This window comes from Phascolarctos cinereus, unplaced genomic scaffold (assembly GCF_003287225.1).
Source record: "Phascolarctos cinereus isolate Bilbo 61053 unplaced genomic scaffold, phaCin_HiC Scaffold_7;HRSCAF=346, whole genome shotgun sequence".
Lineage (NCBI taxonomy): Eukaryota > Metazoa > Chordata > Mammalia > Diprotodontia > Phascolarctidae > Phascolarctos > Phascolarctos cinereus.
The window spans coordinates 101,389,660-101,402,030 of record NW_027556180.1 but is presented as its reverse complement, the minus strand read 5'-3'; the positions used below and the strand labels follow the sequence as shown (position 1 = coordinate 101,402,030).

Below are 12,371 nucleotides of genomic sequence, written 5' to 3'. Positions count from 1 at the left end.
TGCAAATGAACAGTGAACTCACTTTAAATTTGATCAGATGGAGGGTAATTGACTGGATTAGCTTTAAGAAATTCTGCATTGCTTTAATGTCCTTGAGCTTCTCCTAAATCAAAGCCCATCTTTTTAATACCATTATTTTTCTGTTAAATGGCATTGTGGTGTAATAGATAGGGTTTAACCCAAGAAAACCTGAGTTCAAGGCCTGTTTCTGTCACGTATTGGTGGAGCATGTCACTTAGCATTTCAAGGTGACAGAAAATTATCCAAGAATAAAAGTTGCAGAATAGTTTATGATCTAAGTTGAAAAAAGGAGATTAGTTAATGTGAATTCCTTATTCCAATGAAATCACAGAAATCAACCAAAAATTCTACCAATGCTATGCTCCATGATTCCTTCCTGTACAATAACAGTCACTGAAGAATTGAAATTGAGAGTCACCGAAAGAGGAGAAGACAGGTGTCTGATGGGAATGAATAGATTGTAGCATATTACAAGCAAGTAATTATATGTCATTAAAGAAATGTATGATTATGAAAGATGGTATTGTCACGTGGAGAAAGTGAAGGATGTACAGTCCATATGCTGCATTGGCATCCTTGGAATTTAAAGAAAACATGAAAAATCCCCTGCCTGTTCAGTGGATCCCTTGTAAGTGGATCCAAAACAGGTCAACTTTTTGGAATATGTGGGCAGGAAGGACTCTTATAGAACATGCAGGCAAGAATGAGTTTCATTTTGTACTGTTGGGTATTGATAAGATCATATCTATTGAAATTTTGGTGTAATGCCAATATATCATTTCTTTTGTTATGTACTATAATTTCAATTTACTTTCTTGAGGTCGATCCCTAAGTCTAAGATGTCTGGATTAAATAGATTTCTATATTTTTTTTTAAGGATTCTTGGAATTTATGCAATATCACTAGCATTGTGCAAGCATTCTTGTTATAATGTAATTCCACCATCATTATTTTTATTTTTATTTTTGTTAATTTGCTACCTATGAAATTATGACATAGTTTTTGTATTTCTTGAACTTTTAATATTATTTAACATTTCCCCAAATGCTTACCTATAATCTGTATAACTCTTTTGTGAATTGTCTTTTCTTATCTTTTAACCAATTGTCATTCATAGAGGGAGAATTGCTTTTGTGTATGTATATCTGTTGCTTTTACATTATGAATGTTAGCTTTATATTTGACATGTTTTTCAAAGTTTTTCCTATCACTTTTCTTTTCCTAATAATACATTTAAAAAATTATACCTGTAAAATTACATACACTTTTATTTCATAAATATAAAAATCATGCATAATATACTATTTGGCATATAGTAAGTGCTTAATAAATGTTTATTGACTGATCAGATAATCAGTTGAAAGTGGCCACTGAACAAGGTGAGTACAGAGTCAGTGTCACCATCAGAAGTAATTGTGTTGAAGACCAGCCTTTGATGTACTAATTGTGTGACTCTAGGCCAGTCACTTCTTAATGTTTCAGAGACCTCTTTAGGACTGTAAGTTGTAGAGATGGTGATGATCTGAACTGATGGAAGGAAGTTCAGTAATAAGAATTCTTTATATCAAGTAAATTACAGGTTCCGTACAATAAATGTTACAATACACACCTTACTTGTCGTCTCTTTTTCCTCCTTTTCCATTAGTAGTAGAAAGCAATGCAAATTGTTTTTATGTATTCATTTTAGATTTAGCTTCTTTAATGAGCATTATTGTCAGTTTTAATTGTATCATTAAACAAATTAGATTTTTTTCAGTAAGTAATCTTATGACTTGCAAGTAGCAATATTTAAAGTTTGTTATTTTCAACACATAATCAATAAGTTTATATTTTATTTGAAAAAATACATCAAAATCATAATTGTGGGAGGGAAATAAATATTTATGAAACAATTACAAAGTAGGTTTATTTAAATGCATTCATATACTTACACAGGTGTATGCGTGTAGATATAATAACAGATAACATTTATATAGTGCTTTAAGATTTGCAAAGTACTTTACATGTATTACCTTATTTGATCCTTATAGCAATCCTGTCAGGTGCATTTAGTTTCCCCATTTAAAAATGAAAAAAAAGAGAGAAATTAAATGACTTGCTTAGAATAACAGTTATCTGAGGCATGATTTGTACTCAAGTCTTCCTTATTCCAAGTCCAGTGCTTTATGAGTGAATGGATGATTGAATGAATAAAAAAGCATTAATCAAGTGCTTGTAAAACGTTGTAGTCAAGACAAGAGATAGAAGTAGATGTAAGACAGTACCTGCTCTTGAGGAACTTGCATTCTAATATGGAAGACTACACACATGGAAGGTAGAAAGGTCCTAGGGTAATTTGAGTATAGTGACAAAGCAGATAATAAAGAAAACTTTAATGTAATTTCCATTGATAAAATACTATCAGTTTCCCACTGTTGAACCATTTGACAGTGCCAAGGACTTGGATGACAAGAATTTTCTTTTGTTTGGTCTTCATTATTTATGGCTATAACACCTTTAGGAATAGAATGGCTTTCTGAGAGGGTATGGCAGAGATATGCCTCTCTTCAGAGGTTCCTTCCCAGGATTATGTTCTGGAAACAACTGTATTCCCAAGGCTCCTGAGTTCAGTGTCCTGGTGTATCTGAGGGGCTGGTTAAAATAATGTTCAGGGTAATAATGGGGGGTATTAGTTTGACTTGCCTGGCACATGCTACCTCCTGTCTTTCCCTCCGAGTTCCTTGCTACTTCAGCTAGACTATCTTGCCTTCCCAATGGGTAGCAGTTGGTTGGCAGTTCATAGAGATGGCCATCCCTTTTCACACAAGAGTTGCTTCCCCTCATGCTGGCTGTAATGTCATGACTGAAGTAAGATCCATGTTTTAGGGGTGGGAGGAGGGAGAAGGATGTTGATACTCCCAGGGCTCCTGTGCTTGTTACTTAATTACTGAGATCCTGCATGGATGTGTGTGTATTTATATTCACTTGAACACAGTTTGTCATTTGTTTCATAAACATTCATTTTCCTTATAAATAAATGATAAATTTACTGGTGTATTTTCCTTAAACTTTCCTTTTAAATAAAACATAATTGACTTATTAAATCCTGGGTGAATTTATTTATTATGATTTCAAATATGAAGAATGGACATTCTTTTTCTTTTTTTGCCATATTGCAATTTTAACTCTTGAAGAGCATATTTATAAAACATGAATTCTTTCCTCATAATTTGATACTAACAGGTTTACGGAATGTTAATGTTCTTTGTTCTATTTTTTTTATAATGTTTATTATATTCCATTGATCTATTCTTTTATTAATTTGCCCAGTTTCAGCTTATTTTGTTCATTAATACATTATATTGTTTTCAACTCTGAACTGGTGAGTGCATGTTCATTAATGATCCTTTTTTTAAAAAAGCATACTTTGGTTTTCCTCTTCCCATAGTTTTTTTTTTTGCATAAGGATTTCAATGTCATTTGCCCAGTTTTTTTTTTTAAATTTGGTTAGGCAACAAGGTTAAGTGACTTGTCCAGGGTCACACAGCTAGTAAGTGTTATGTGTCTGAAGCCGGATTTGAACTCAGGTGCTCCTGAATCCAGGGCCGGCGCTCTATTCACTGTGCTACCTAGCTGCCACTATTTTCCCAGTTTTATAAAATAACTCATTGGGATTGTGATTTTTATTATGTTAAATGAATATGTTAATTTAGAGGCTGTTACTATTTTACCTGTCCTAAATATAAACATAGATCACCTGTCCAGGGTGGATTGCTGGGGGGGGGTGAGGGTAGGTGGGTCATATAAAAATAACAATTGAAAACAGCCTGTTGGTCAACCATCCTCCTGAGATAAATTTCTCTTTTGAAAATTTATGTGTATATATGTATACACACACACACACACACACACACACACACACACACACGTAATATTTTACCTATTTTTTTTCCATTTCTCCCTGAATCCCTCTCCCATGCCCTCCCAGAAAGGCATTCATTTTAGCAAAGATTTTTTAAAAAGAAAAGAAAAAAGAGAAAAACCCAACAAAACCAATAAACATAGCAAAAATTATATGCAAAGTTGCTCTACCTCCTCAGAAGGTGGTGTTTCTTCTCATATCTCTCCTTTGGAGCCTTCTTTGTTTTTTATGGTTTTCCAGATTTTGGTTTAGATTGCTCTATGGTGTTCTTTTCATGAACATTTTTGTAGTTATGTAGCAAAGTGTGTTGCTTGCCTGGCTCTTTTTACTTTACTAGGCGACAGTTTTTTAAAGTCTTTCTGTGTAGATAGATAGATAGATAGATAGATAGATAGATAGATAGATATAGATATAGATATAGATATATCTACAGATATAGATATCTAGATATCTATATCTATAGATATATCTATATATCTATGTTCATCATGTTTATTGTTTCTTATAGCACAGTAATACTCCATTTTATTTCTGTATCACATTTTGGTGGGCATCTATTTTGTTTCCAGTTATTTGATATCACAAAAAGTGCTACTATAAGTATTTTTTTGTTTGTTTTGTTCAAGGACCTTCAGTAATTATTTGCCCAGATATATAATCTTTGAGTCTGAGAGAATGGATTTTATCCCCTTTATTTACATAATTCCATATTTCTTTCCAGATTGTACTAATTCACAGGTCCACTGACAATGAATAAATGGACTTGTTTTTTCAAATTTCCTGCAACATTAATTATTTATATCTTTTGTCATTCCTGTAATTTTGCTGAGCATGTTAAACCTTGGGATTGTTTTGATTTGGATTAACCTTATTATTGATATAGTTGTTAATAGTTTACTGTTTCAAGAACTGTTAGTTAATACATCCTTTGACCAGCTCCTAATTGGGAAATGGCTTTTGGCTATATATTCCTATTAATTATCTACATTTCAAAACATTTTCAGTGATATTTTACATCCTTTACTTCTTACCTTCTTATCCTCTATATATCAATTTTATTTGAACAAAAAATTTTCAATTTCATGTAATCGGAATTATCTATTTTGTTTTTCTTTTGTAAAATGACCTCAGTTTCTTGTTTGTATAAGAATGTGTCCTCTAGCTGTAGGTGTGAAAGGTATTAGATCTGCTCTTTTAATTTTTAATGATATGCTTTTTAGTATTAAGGTCATATCCAATTTGAATTTATTGTGGAATATGATGGATTCACAGAGAAATATTAGCTATTAAAGTAAATTAAAAATTAAATATTGGCTATTAAATTAAAACAGTCCAATATTCATTTTCCTCATTTCTAAAGTTCTATTCATTCTATTCTTTTATTTTTTCATTTCTTTTTTACTTTCATTGTTTCTTAATGTCTCATGGAATCATTCCCTTTCACTTCAGTGAGCTTTTTTTTTTACCTCTTTTACTAAATTGTTAATTCTCTCTTCATAATTTTGTTGAATTACTCTCGTTTATTGACCCAATTTTTCCTCTACTACTCTTATTTGGTTTTTAAAATATTATTTTGGCTTTCTTTTTTAATCCCTTTAACTCTTCTAGCAGTTCTTCTTGGGCTTGTGTCCAACGTACAGTTTTATTTGAGCCTTTGCTTGTAAGTGTGGTTTTCTGATTTTGTGTATTGAGCTTCCCTGTCACCATAGAAGCTTTTTGTAATCAGATTCTTTTTCTGTTGTTTGCTAATTTTTCTACTCTATTACTTGACTTTGGACTTTATGTTAGAGTTGGGGTTTCCTCACATCTAGGGAGGGATGGCTAGCATGAATTTCTGTAAGATGGATCTCCAGGCCTGTAGTATTTGTTGCTTCCAAGGTAAAATGGTCTCTGGTCACTGCCCTCCTGCTCTTGTGAAGTGGTCCTTACATAGGTAAGGCCCCTGTTCCTTTGTGACTGAGACTGCTCTTTTCTGACCTGGACTTGTGTCCTGGAACTGGGTGGTAGGATACGGAGTTGCCAAATGGCCTCAGATCTTGTACTCAGTGCTAGCACAATGGCCTGGAATCTCTTTCTGACTAGATGTTCAGTTGCTTTACTGTCCCTTTGCATTATCCATGCCTTTGCTCCTGAGGCTGCTGCTACAGCTGCCTCCTACAAAGCCCTGCTACTGATATATTTTCCATTTCAACCCAGGCGTGTCTCCCTGCATCCTTTCCCATACAATTATTTGCAGACCTCTCTTTTTTTGTCTGTCTAAGCTGCCCAGCACTGGAACAAGTACTGTCTTTTTAATTGGCTTTTCTGCTCAGAATTCACTTTGGTGGTTTCTGTTATCATTTTGTAGAAGAGTTTTTGGGGGAAGTTTTACAGTTGTGATCCTTCACTCTGTCATCTTTATAAAGCTCTAGTATTTGAATCAAGTTTTCCTGAGCGGTAAGGGAAGGTAGTAAGCATTTATATAGTGAGTACTCAATGCCAGGCAATGTGCTAAAGTGCTTTTTAATAAATGTTACCTTATTTGATCCTCAAAACAATTTTTCTAAGTAGGTGCTATTATTATCCTTTTTTTTATAGTTGATGAAATGGAAGCAAACAGAATGTAAGTGGTTTGCCCATAGCTAATAAGTTTTTGAGGCCAGATTTGAACTGAGATCTTTCTGACTCCAGGCCCAGTTATACCATCAGCTACCTCTTGACTACACATCTAGCACCCTATTTTGTATGCCACAAGCTACCTTAATATGTGATTTTAGTTTCTATTGTTATTTTTAAAGGCTTTGTCAGTCTGTTTAATACCTTTTGGATCCTCCAAATTCTAGCATTGTGTCCACGAATGAATTTGACCACAGACTACCGCTAGCCATTGATTTATTACAAAATCTGTTTCTATCTTTTTTTTTTTGTCTCAAAGTATACAGTGTTTGGTATTTGTAAATATTTGGTATTCATAAGTAGGTATCATATAAAAATACCTTTAAATTTTCAGTGCTATTTTCCTCTTCTTTCTGTTTAGCTGAAGGACACAAAATCAGCAGATCAAAAAACAACATTGCTCCATTTTCTAGCTGAAGTATGTGAGGAAAAGTATCCAGATATTCTAAGTTTTGTTGATGATCTGGAGCATATAGACAAAGCTAGCAAAGGTATGTATTGCTTCATTAAAACTTTGCTTTTTCTTGAATGTTGTTGATCATTAAGAACTGTTAAATGGTAATGAAAGTTAATGGATGAAAGATGTTTCCTAAGAATTTATGAAAAAATCTTCATATTTTGTGTCTGTGAACAACTTAGCTCAATATAAGTGTTAAATTGTATTTGTTTTTATTGTGAGAATGGAAAATAACAGCTGTTCTTTTGTAATGCCACCAGTCCCTGTTTCAGGAATACATAAATTATAAATGACCTATACCATTAAATGGCCACTGCTCAGGAACCTCACTTGCCATTGATAAGACACGCAGCCCATTTCCTACTATATTTCTTGCTACTTGATGCCCCGTTTTTTTTTTCTTTTAAAACTGAGTCTTAAAGATCCCTTGTCCAGACCTCTTTCCACTTCCGGTCTACTTCAGTCTTCCCTTGAATATGAACAATAGTATGGCAGCTGCCTAACCACCTCTTCAATTTTGCTTTCAAGAGCTAAATGGGATTATAAGGCCTTTGGGGGGGGTTTAGGACTTAACCCAACAGTCTTCTTCCCCAAGCTTGTATTCTCTTTCCTGCTTCTCAGAACTTGTAATAAAAATGTTAATTGTTAAATTAATAAAGTATGAAACTAAATTTTGTTAATACCACTGTACTTCAAATATGTCTGAGTAGTCAGTGTGAGTACTCCATTCATTGACGCAAATTACAGCACTCTACAACTCAATACATTTTCCTAAAGAGTTGCTATGGGTGAAGAATTTAACATAGTTTGGTCATTATAAAGATGGATATCTGAACTTAGCCTGGCTAGTTCTAAATTAAAGAAATACGGTCAATCACTATATCCATATTTCAGTGTTTTCCAACTTGAGCCCTGCCAGACCTTGCACTGGGGAGTATAGGTTTCCAAGATTCAGGGTTGCCTTCATGTCAACGTGAGTGATTGGCTCTAATTGAAGGTACTAGTACAGAATGACAGTATAAAACATCACAAATCACCACCATTTTAGTACCTAAATGCTGACCCTAAGATAGAGCAGTAGTAGAAATTCATTCTTCACAAAAACTCACAGTCTACTATGTTTTACATGATTCAAAGCTAATAAATTGCAATGCTAATAAATTCATAGAACTTTGTTATTTATTTATATCACTTAGTCAAAATACTGGGGGTTGAGGTAGGATTGAGAAAATTGAGGAGAATTAAAGAGAAAAAATTAAAGTATACATCTCTAATATAGGACATAAAATAAATATAGAAATGGATAATCAAAGTTGTCAAAATATTTTGTCAACTGCAGTGTTTCACCTATGCATGTGTGTGTGTGTGTGTATTCCTTCTAGAAAAGTGGCATTGTTTTTTATTGATAGCTTTTCTAATTTATATACAGTTGCAACACTTGCTTTGTATTATACAAATTGCATTTGAATATAATTTCATGAAGATCAGAACACTCAAGAGAGTGGGATCAGCTCTAGTGCCATCTGAAAATAGGTCTAAGTATAATGTTTTGAAACATAAGCTACAGGTTTGTAAATCCTAAACTATTTAAATGTATCAGATCAGTACTGTTAATATTGAGCTTAAACCAGATTTAGCTGAATTACAAATATAAATATTAAAATAATAAAAATCTTTACATTCTTCTTGGAGATACTTTCAATATAGGCTAAGACCTTCCACTGTGAATTTTTCACCTGATTCAGGTCTTCTATTTTTAGTTTATGTACATGGGATAACAGATAACTTTTCTGTGTTTTGCAGGGAGCTTTTTCCTATGTGTTTGGAACATAATTATGCTAGTTTAGAGACCATTTCCCCCCCTTAGAGCAGATTTTTGATACAGGATTTTTTAGTATAATATTTTCCAGTTAATGAATGAATTGAGATTTTGAAGATGTGGATGAAATGTTTTTAATGCCAAGATGGAATGTTTGCTTATGAGTATTTAGTCTGTTCTTATATGTTACTATTGAAAGGTTTCCACATTTGAAATCTCTTTGGTGAGCGATACTGAATTAGAAAGTACCTCTGTATTTAAAAAATAATATCCTGGTCATTAGATATTCCTAGAGACCAGCAGGGGGAATTTTCATTTCAGCTAATGAGCTTACCATTATGACAATTTCCAAAGATCTACTTCATTAGGATTGCTTCCTTTTAAAGATATAATAGCTTGTAGCTGTGTATTAGTGTTTCATTCTAAAAATGTTTTGGAGCATTATTATATTTCCATATGTCCCTATGTTTCCTTTTTTACAAATGATAGAGGTATAGGAATTACTATCTTCCTTTCTCCCCCTTGTATAAAGAGTTAAGCTAAATGGATTCTTATATTAAACAGGTTTTTCTATTTATAACAGTTAAAAAACAAACTTTAATCCACATGAAATTGGAATATCTTAATATTTAAATAGAATATAGAAGCAAAATTACTGATATTTACTAAATTAAATTTCTGTAATAAAGTTACATTCTATTGCATATGCCTTCACCCTAGTAATACCTTTAGTAGATATTCTTAGCATTCGCTAGGAGTTAGATCATGACTGTCATATTTTCACAGCCTTAAGCTCTTAAATTGGCATGACTGGTGAATGCTTTCTATTTTCTTCTTGTGCCTTTCTGAGACAGGTTCAATTCAAAACCGACCTAGCTTTAGGCCATTACAATGGCCCAGCAATTTACCAGGGTCATTCTTTATGTCAGTAGCTCTTAATTTTTCTTTTCTCTTTCCTTTTCCTAGACCTTTTTTGGAAGGTAAAAAATATTCTTAATTCTTCTTTCATTACAAAAGAATAACTCCTGTTCTTCTGTTAAAGTGCCCTTCAATTAATTGCACTCTCCAGTATCTGATCCTTTTCATTTCATGTTGCAGGATATAGAAGATCTGAATGATTTGGATACCATGTCTTAGTGTTCTCAATGTAGTATAAAGAGCAAATGGATGAGACAAAACTTAATTTTAACTCTTTTAGAAGATTGCTTTATACTTCCTTTTTTCATATTTCTCTACTTTTTTAACCCCGTTGATGATCACTTTTTTAAATTAATTTTTTTGATTTATCAACAATCACTTCCATATGATTTTGAGTTGAAAATTTTTCTCCCCCTTCCTTCCCAACACCCTCCCCAAGATGGCACACAATCTGATATAGGCTATACATATACATTCCTATTAAACATATTTTCACATTAGTGATGTAAGTAAGAATTACAACCATTAGGAGGAACCACCTAAGAAAGAGGAAACAAAACAGAAGAAAAAAAATAGTAAATAGTATGCTTCGATGTGCATTCAAACTCCACAGTTCTTTCTTTGAATGTGGATAGCATTTTTCATCATGAGACCTTTGGAGATGTCTTAAATCCTTGTATTGCTGGAAAGGGTTAAGTTTATCAATATTAGTCATCGCACATTGTGGCTGTTACTGTGTACAACTTTCTCTTGATTCTGCTCACTTCACTCAGCAGATGATCACTTTCAGTTTGAAAAGTTGAAAGTAGGGTCCAGTTACTTTGTTTCTTTTAGAAGTTGGCCATTGTAGCAGTAATTGTGGGTATTACAACATTGTTTAACACCTTCAATCTATTGTCAAGTTTAGTTAAAGTAAATAATGCACCTTCCTTCAGATTTTTTTTTAATCAATGCTGGTTGGGTATTAGCTTATTGCACCCTTGCATTTTGCACTTATCTACAAGAACGTGAGGACTACTAGTGTTCTAAAGAGCACTTTGACAGTTGCTACTCTGAGTCTGACTTCTTTGCCTCACTTGTGAATGAAATCATCTTCTAGAATCTTGTTTGTATCATTGTTAAACTAATTTTTTTGCAACCATCTACTTTGACCTCATACTGTTTTCCTCACTATCTAATTTTTTAGCTTTTGGAAATATCTGTATATATAATACACACACACACATATATGTTTTTCATCAAACATTTTTCTCTCATGCGTGCACACACACACGAGAACTTCTATTCAATCAAATTCATTTGGATATTCTTTATGTCCCGTTTTAGCATCTGGTTCCTTTTATCTCACTAAAATACTTACATACAGTAGCATCTTCTGAATTTTAGCTCCTCACCAACTCACAAAATCTAACAGAAGTTCCTCTCTGAATCTCAAATATTTGTTTTTTATTCACTTACTGAGTTCCCTTAGAATATTCAATTTCCAGGTGGCTGCCACCTGGAAATTGCATAGAGTTTGAAATTTTCAAATGAATCTATGCTGTAATGAGCAGTGGTGTTTTTCAAAGGCTCAGTTAACCTCTTCATGCTATCACCTTCATAAAATACTAATTAAAAATTTATTAGCAAGTTGGATCTATTTTATGTATTCAATATTAGTATTTCTGACATTGCATTTTGTTTTATAATTACAGAGGCAAAATAGGAAAACATTAATTTTAAAGTGGCATTAACATTTTGAGACTTAGGTTGGATGGAATAAATATAATATAGCTAGTTTAATTTGCTACAATAATATATAGCTAGATTAATTTGATTGGGAGAAATAGAATCATTTAATTTTATCATACATGTATATACTTATTCATTTTCTATTTATACTTGAAATAAATTTTAATTCCTCTTATAGTTCAACAAGCATCTATTAAGGGCATACTTGATGATAGGGACTGTCCTAGAGCTTGAAGGTACAAAGACAAGAGTAAACAGTCTCTGTCCTAAAGCTTCTGTTCCCCACTGGAATCATCCAGCCCTCCTACTTTTCTCTTTTGCCGAGAAGCCTGAGTTTCAGTCAAGCTTTTGCCACTTCCTTGCTGTAACTCCTCTGTTATTCATTATGTTAATGGTGCTTAATTTTTCTACTTCACATTTCATCCAAAATGAGTTTTGGTGTGTTCAGCTTCTTGCTCATGCATAGATTGCCAGAAATTTTCATTATGCTCTCTCTTTAGGGTTCCTCTCTTACCTTCAATTTATTTACTTCTCAAGTATCAGTAGTAAAGTTTTTGATGGATGGTGAATTGTTTATTTTGTTCTTTATGCTTCCTTGACTCTTTTTTTCCCCATTCTCTCTCCTTATGTCATGACATGACAATACTTTGGACTTGGAGACGGGGGATGGCAGAGTGATGTTGTTATTAATAACAGACTTGATGACTGCTTTCTGGTTATGTTATAGAGGTGCCTTTGGGGTTTAGTTTGTACTGTTTCGCCAATAAGATTATATCTAACTTTAAAATTCTCCAATTCTATGGTGACATCAAAACATAAAATAAGTATTTTTTTAATGACTTTTAAGTTTTTGAATAAAAGCACTGCAA

General features: G+C 33.0%; 1 protein-coding gene across 1 annotated transcript in view; it reads left to right on the top strand.

The window, feature by feature from the left end:
- Positions 1 to 12,371, top strand: part of DIAPH3 (diaphanous related formin 3) — a 447,621-nt gene that overhangs the window by 238,091 nt on the left and 197,159 nt on the right. The window contains exon 22 of the mRNA XM_021006402.2: positions 6,939 to 7,068. Coding sequence (XP_020862061.1) covers positions 6,939 to 7,068 — 130 coding nt within the window. The remainder of the gene's footprint in view (positions 1 to 6,938; positions 7,069 to 12,371) is intronic.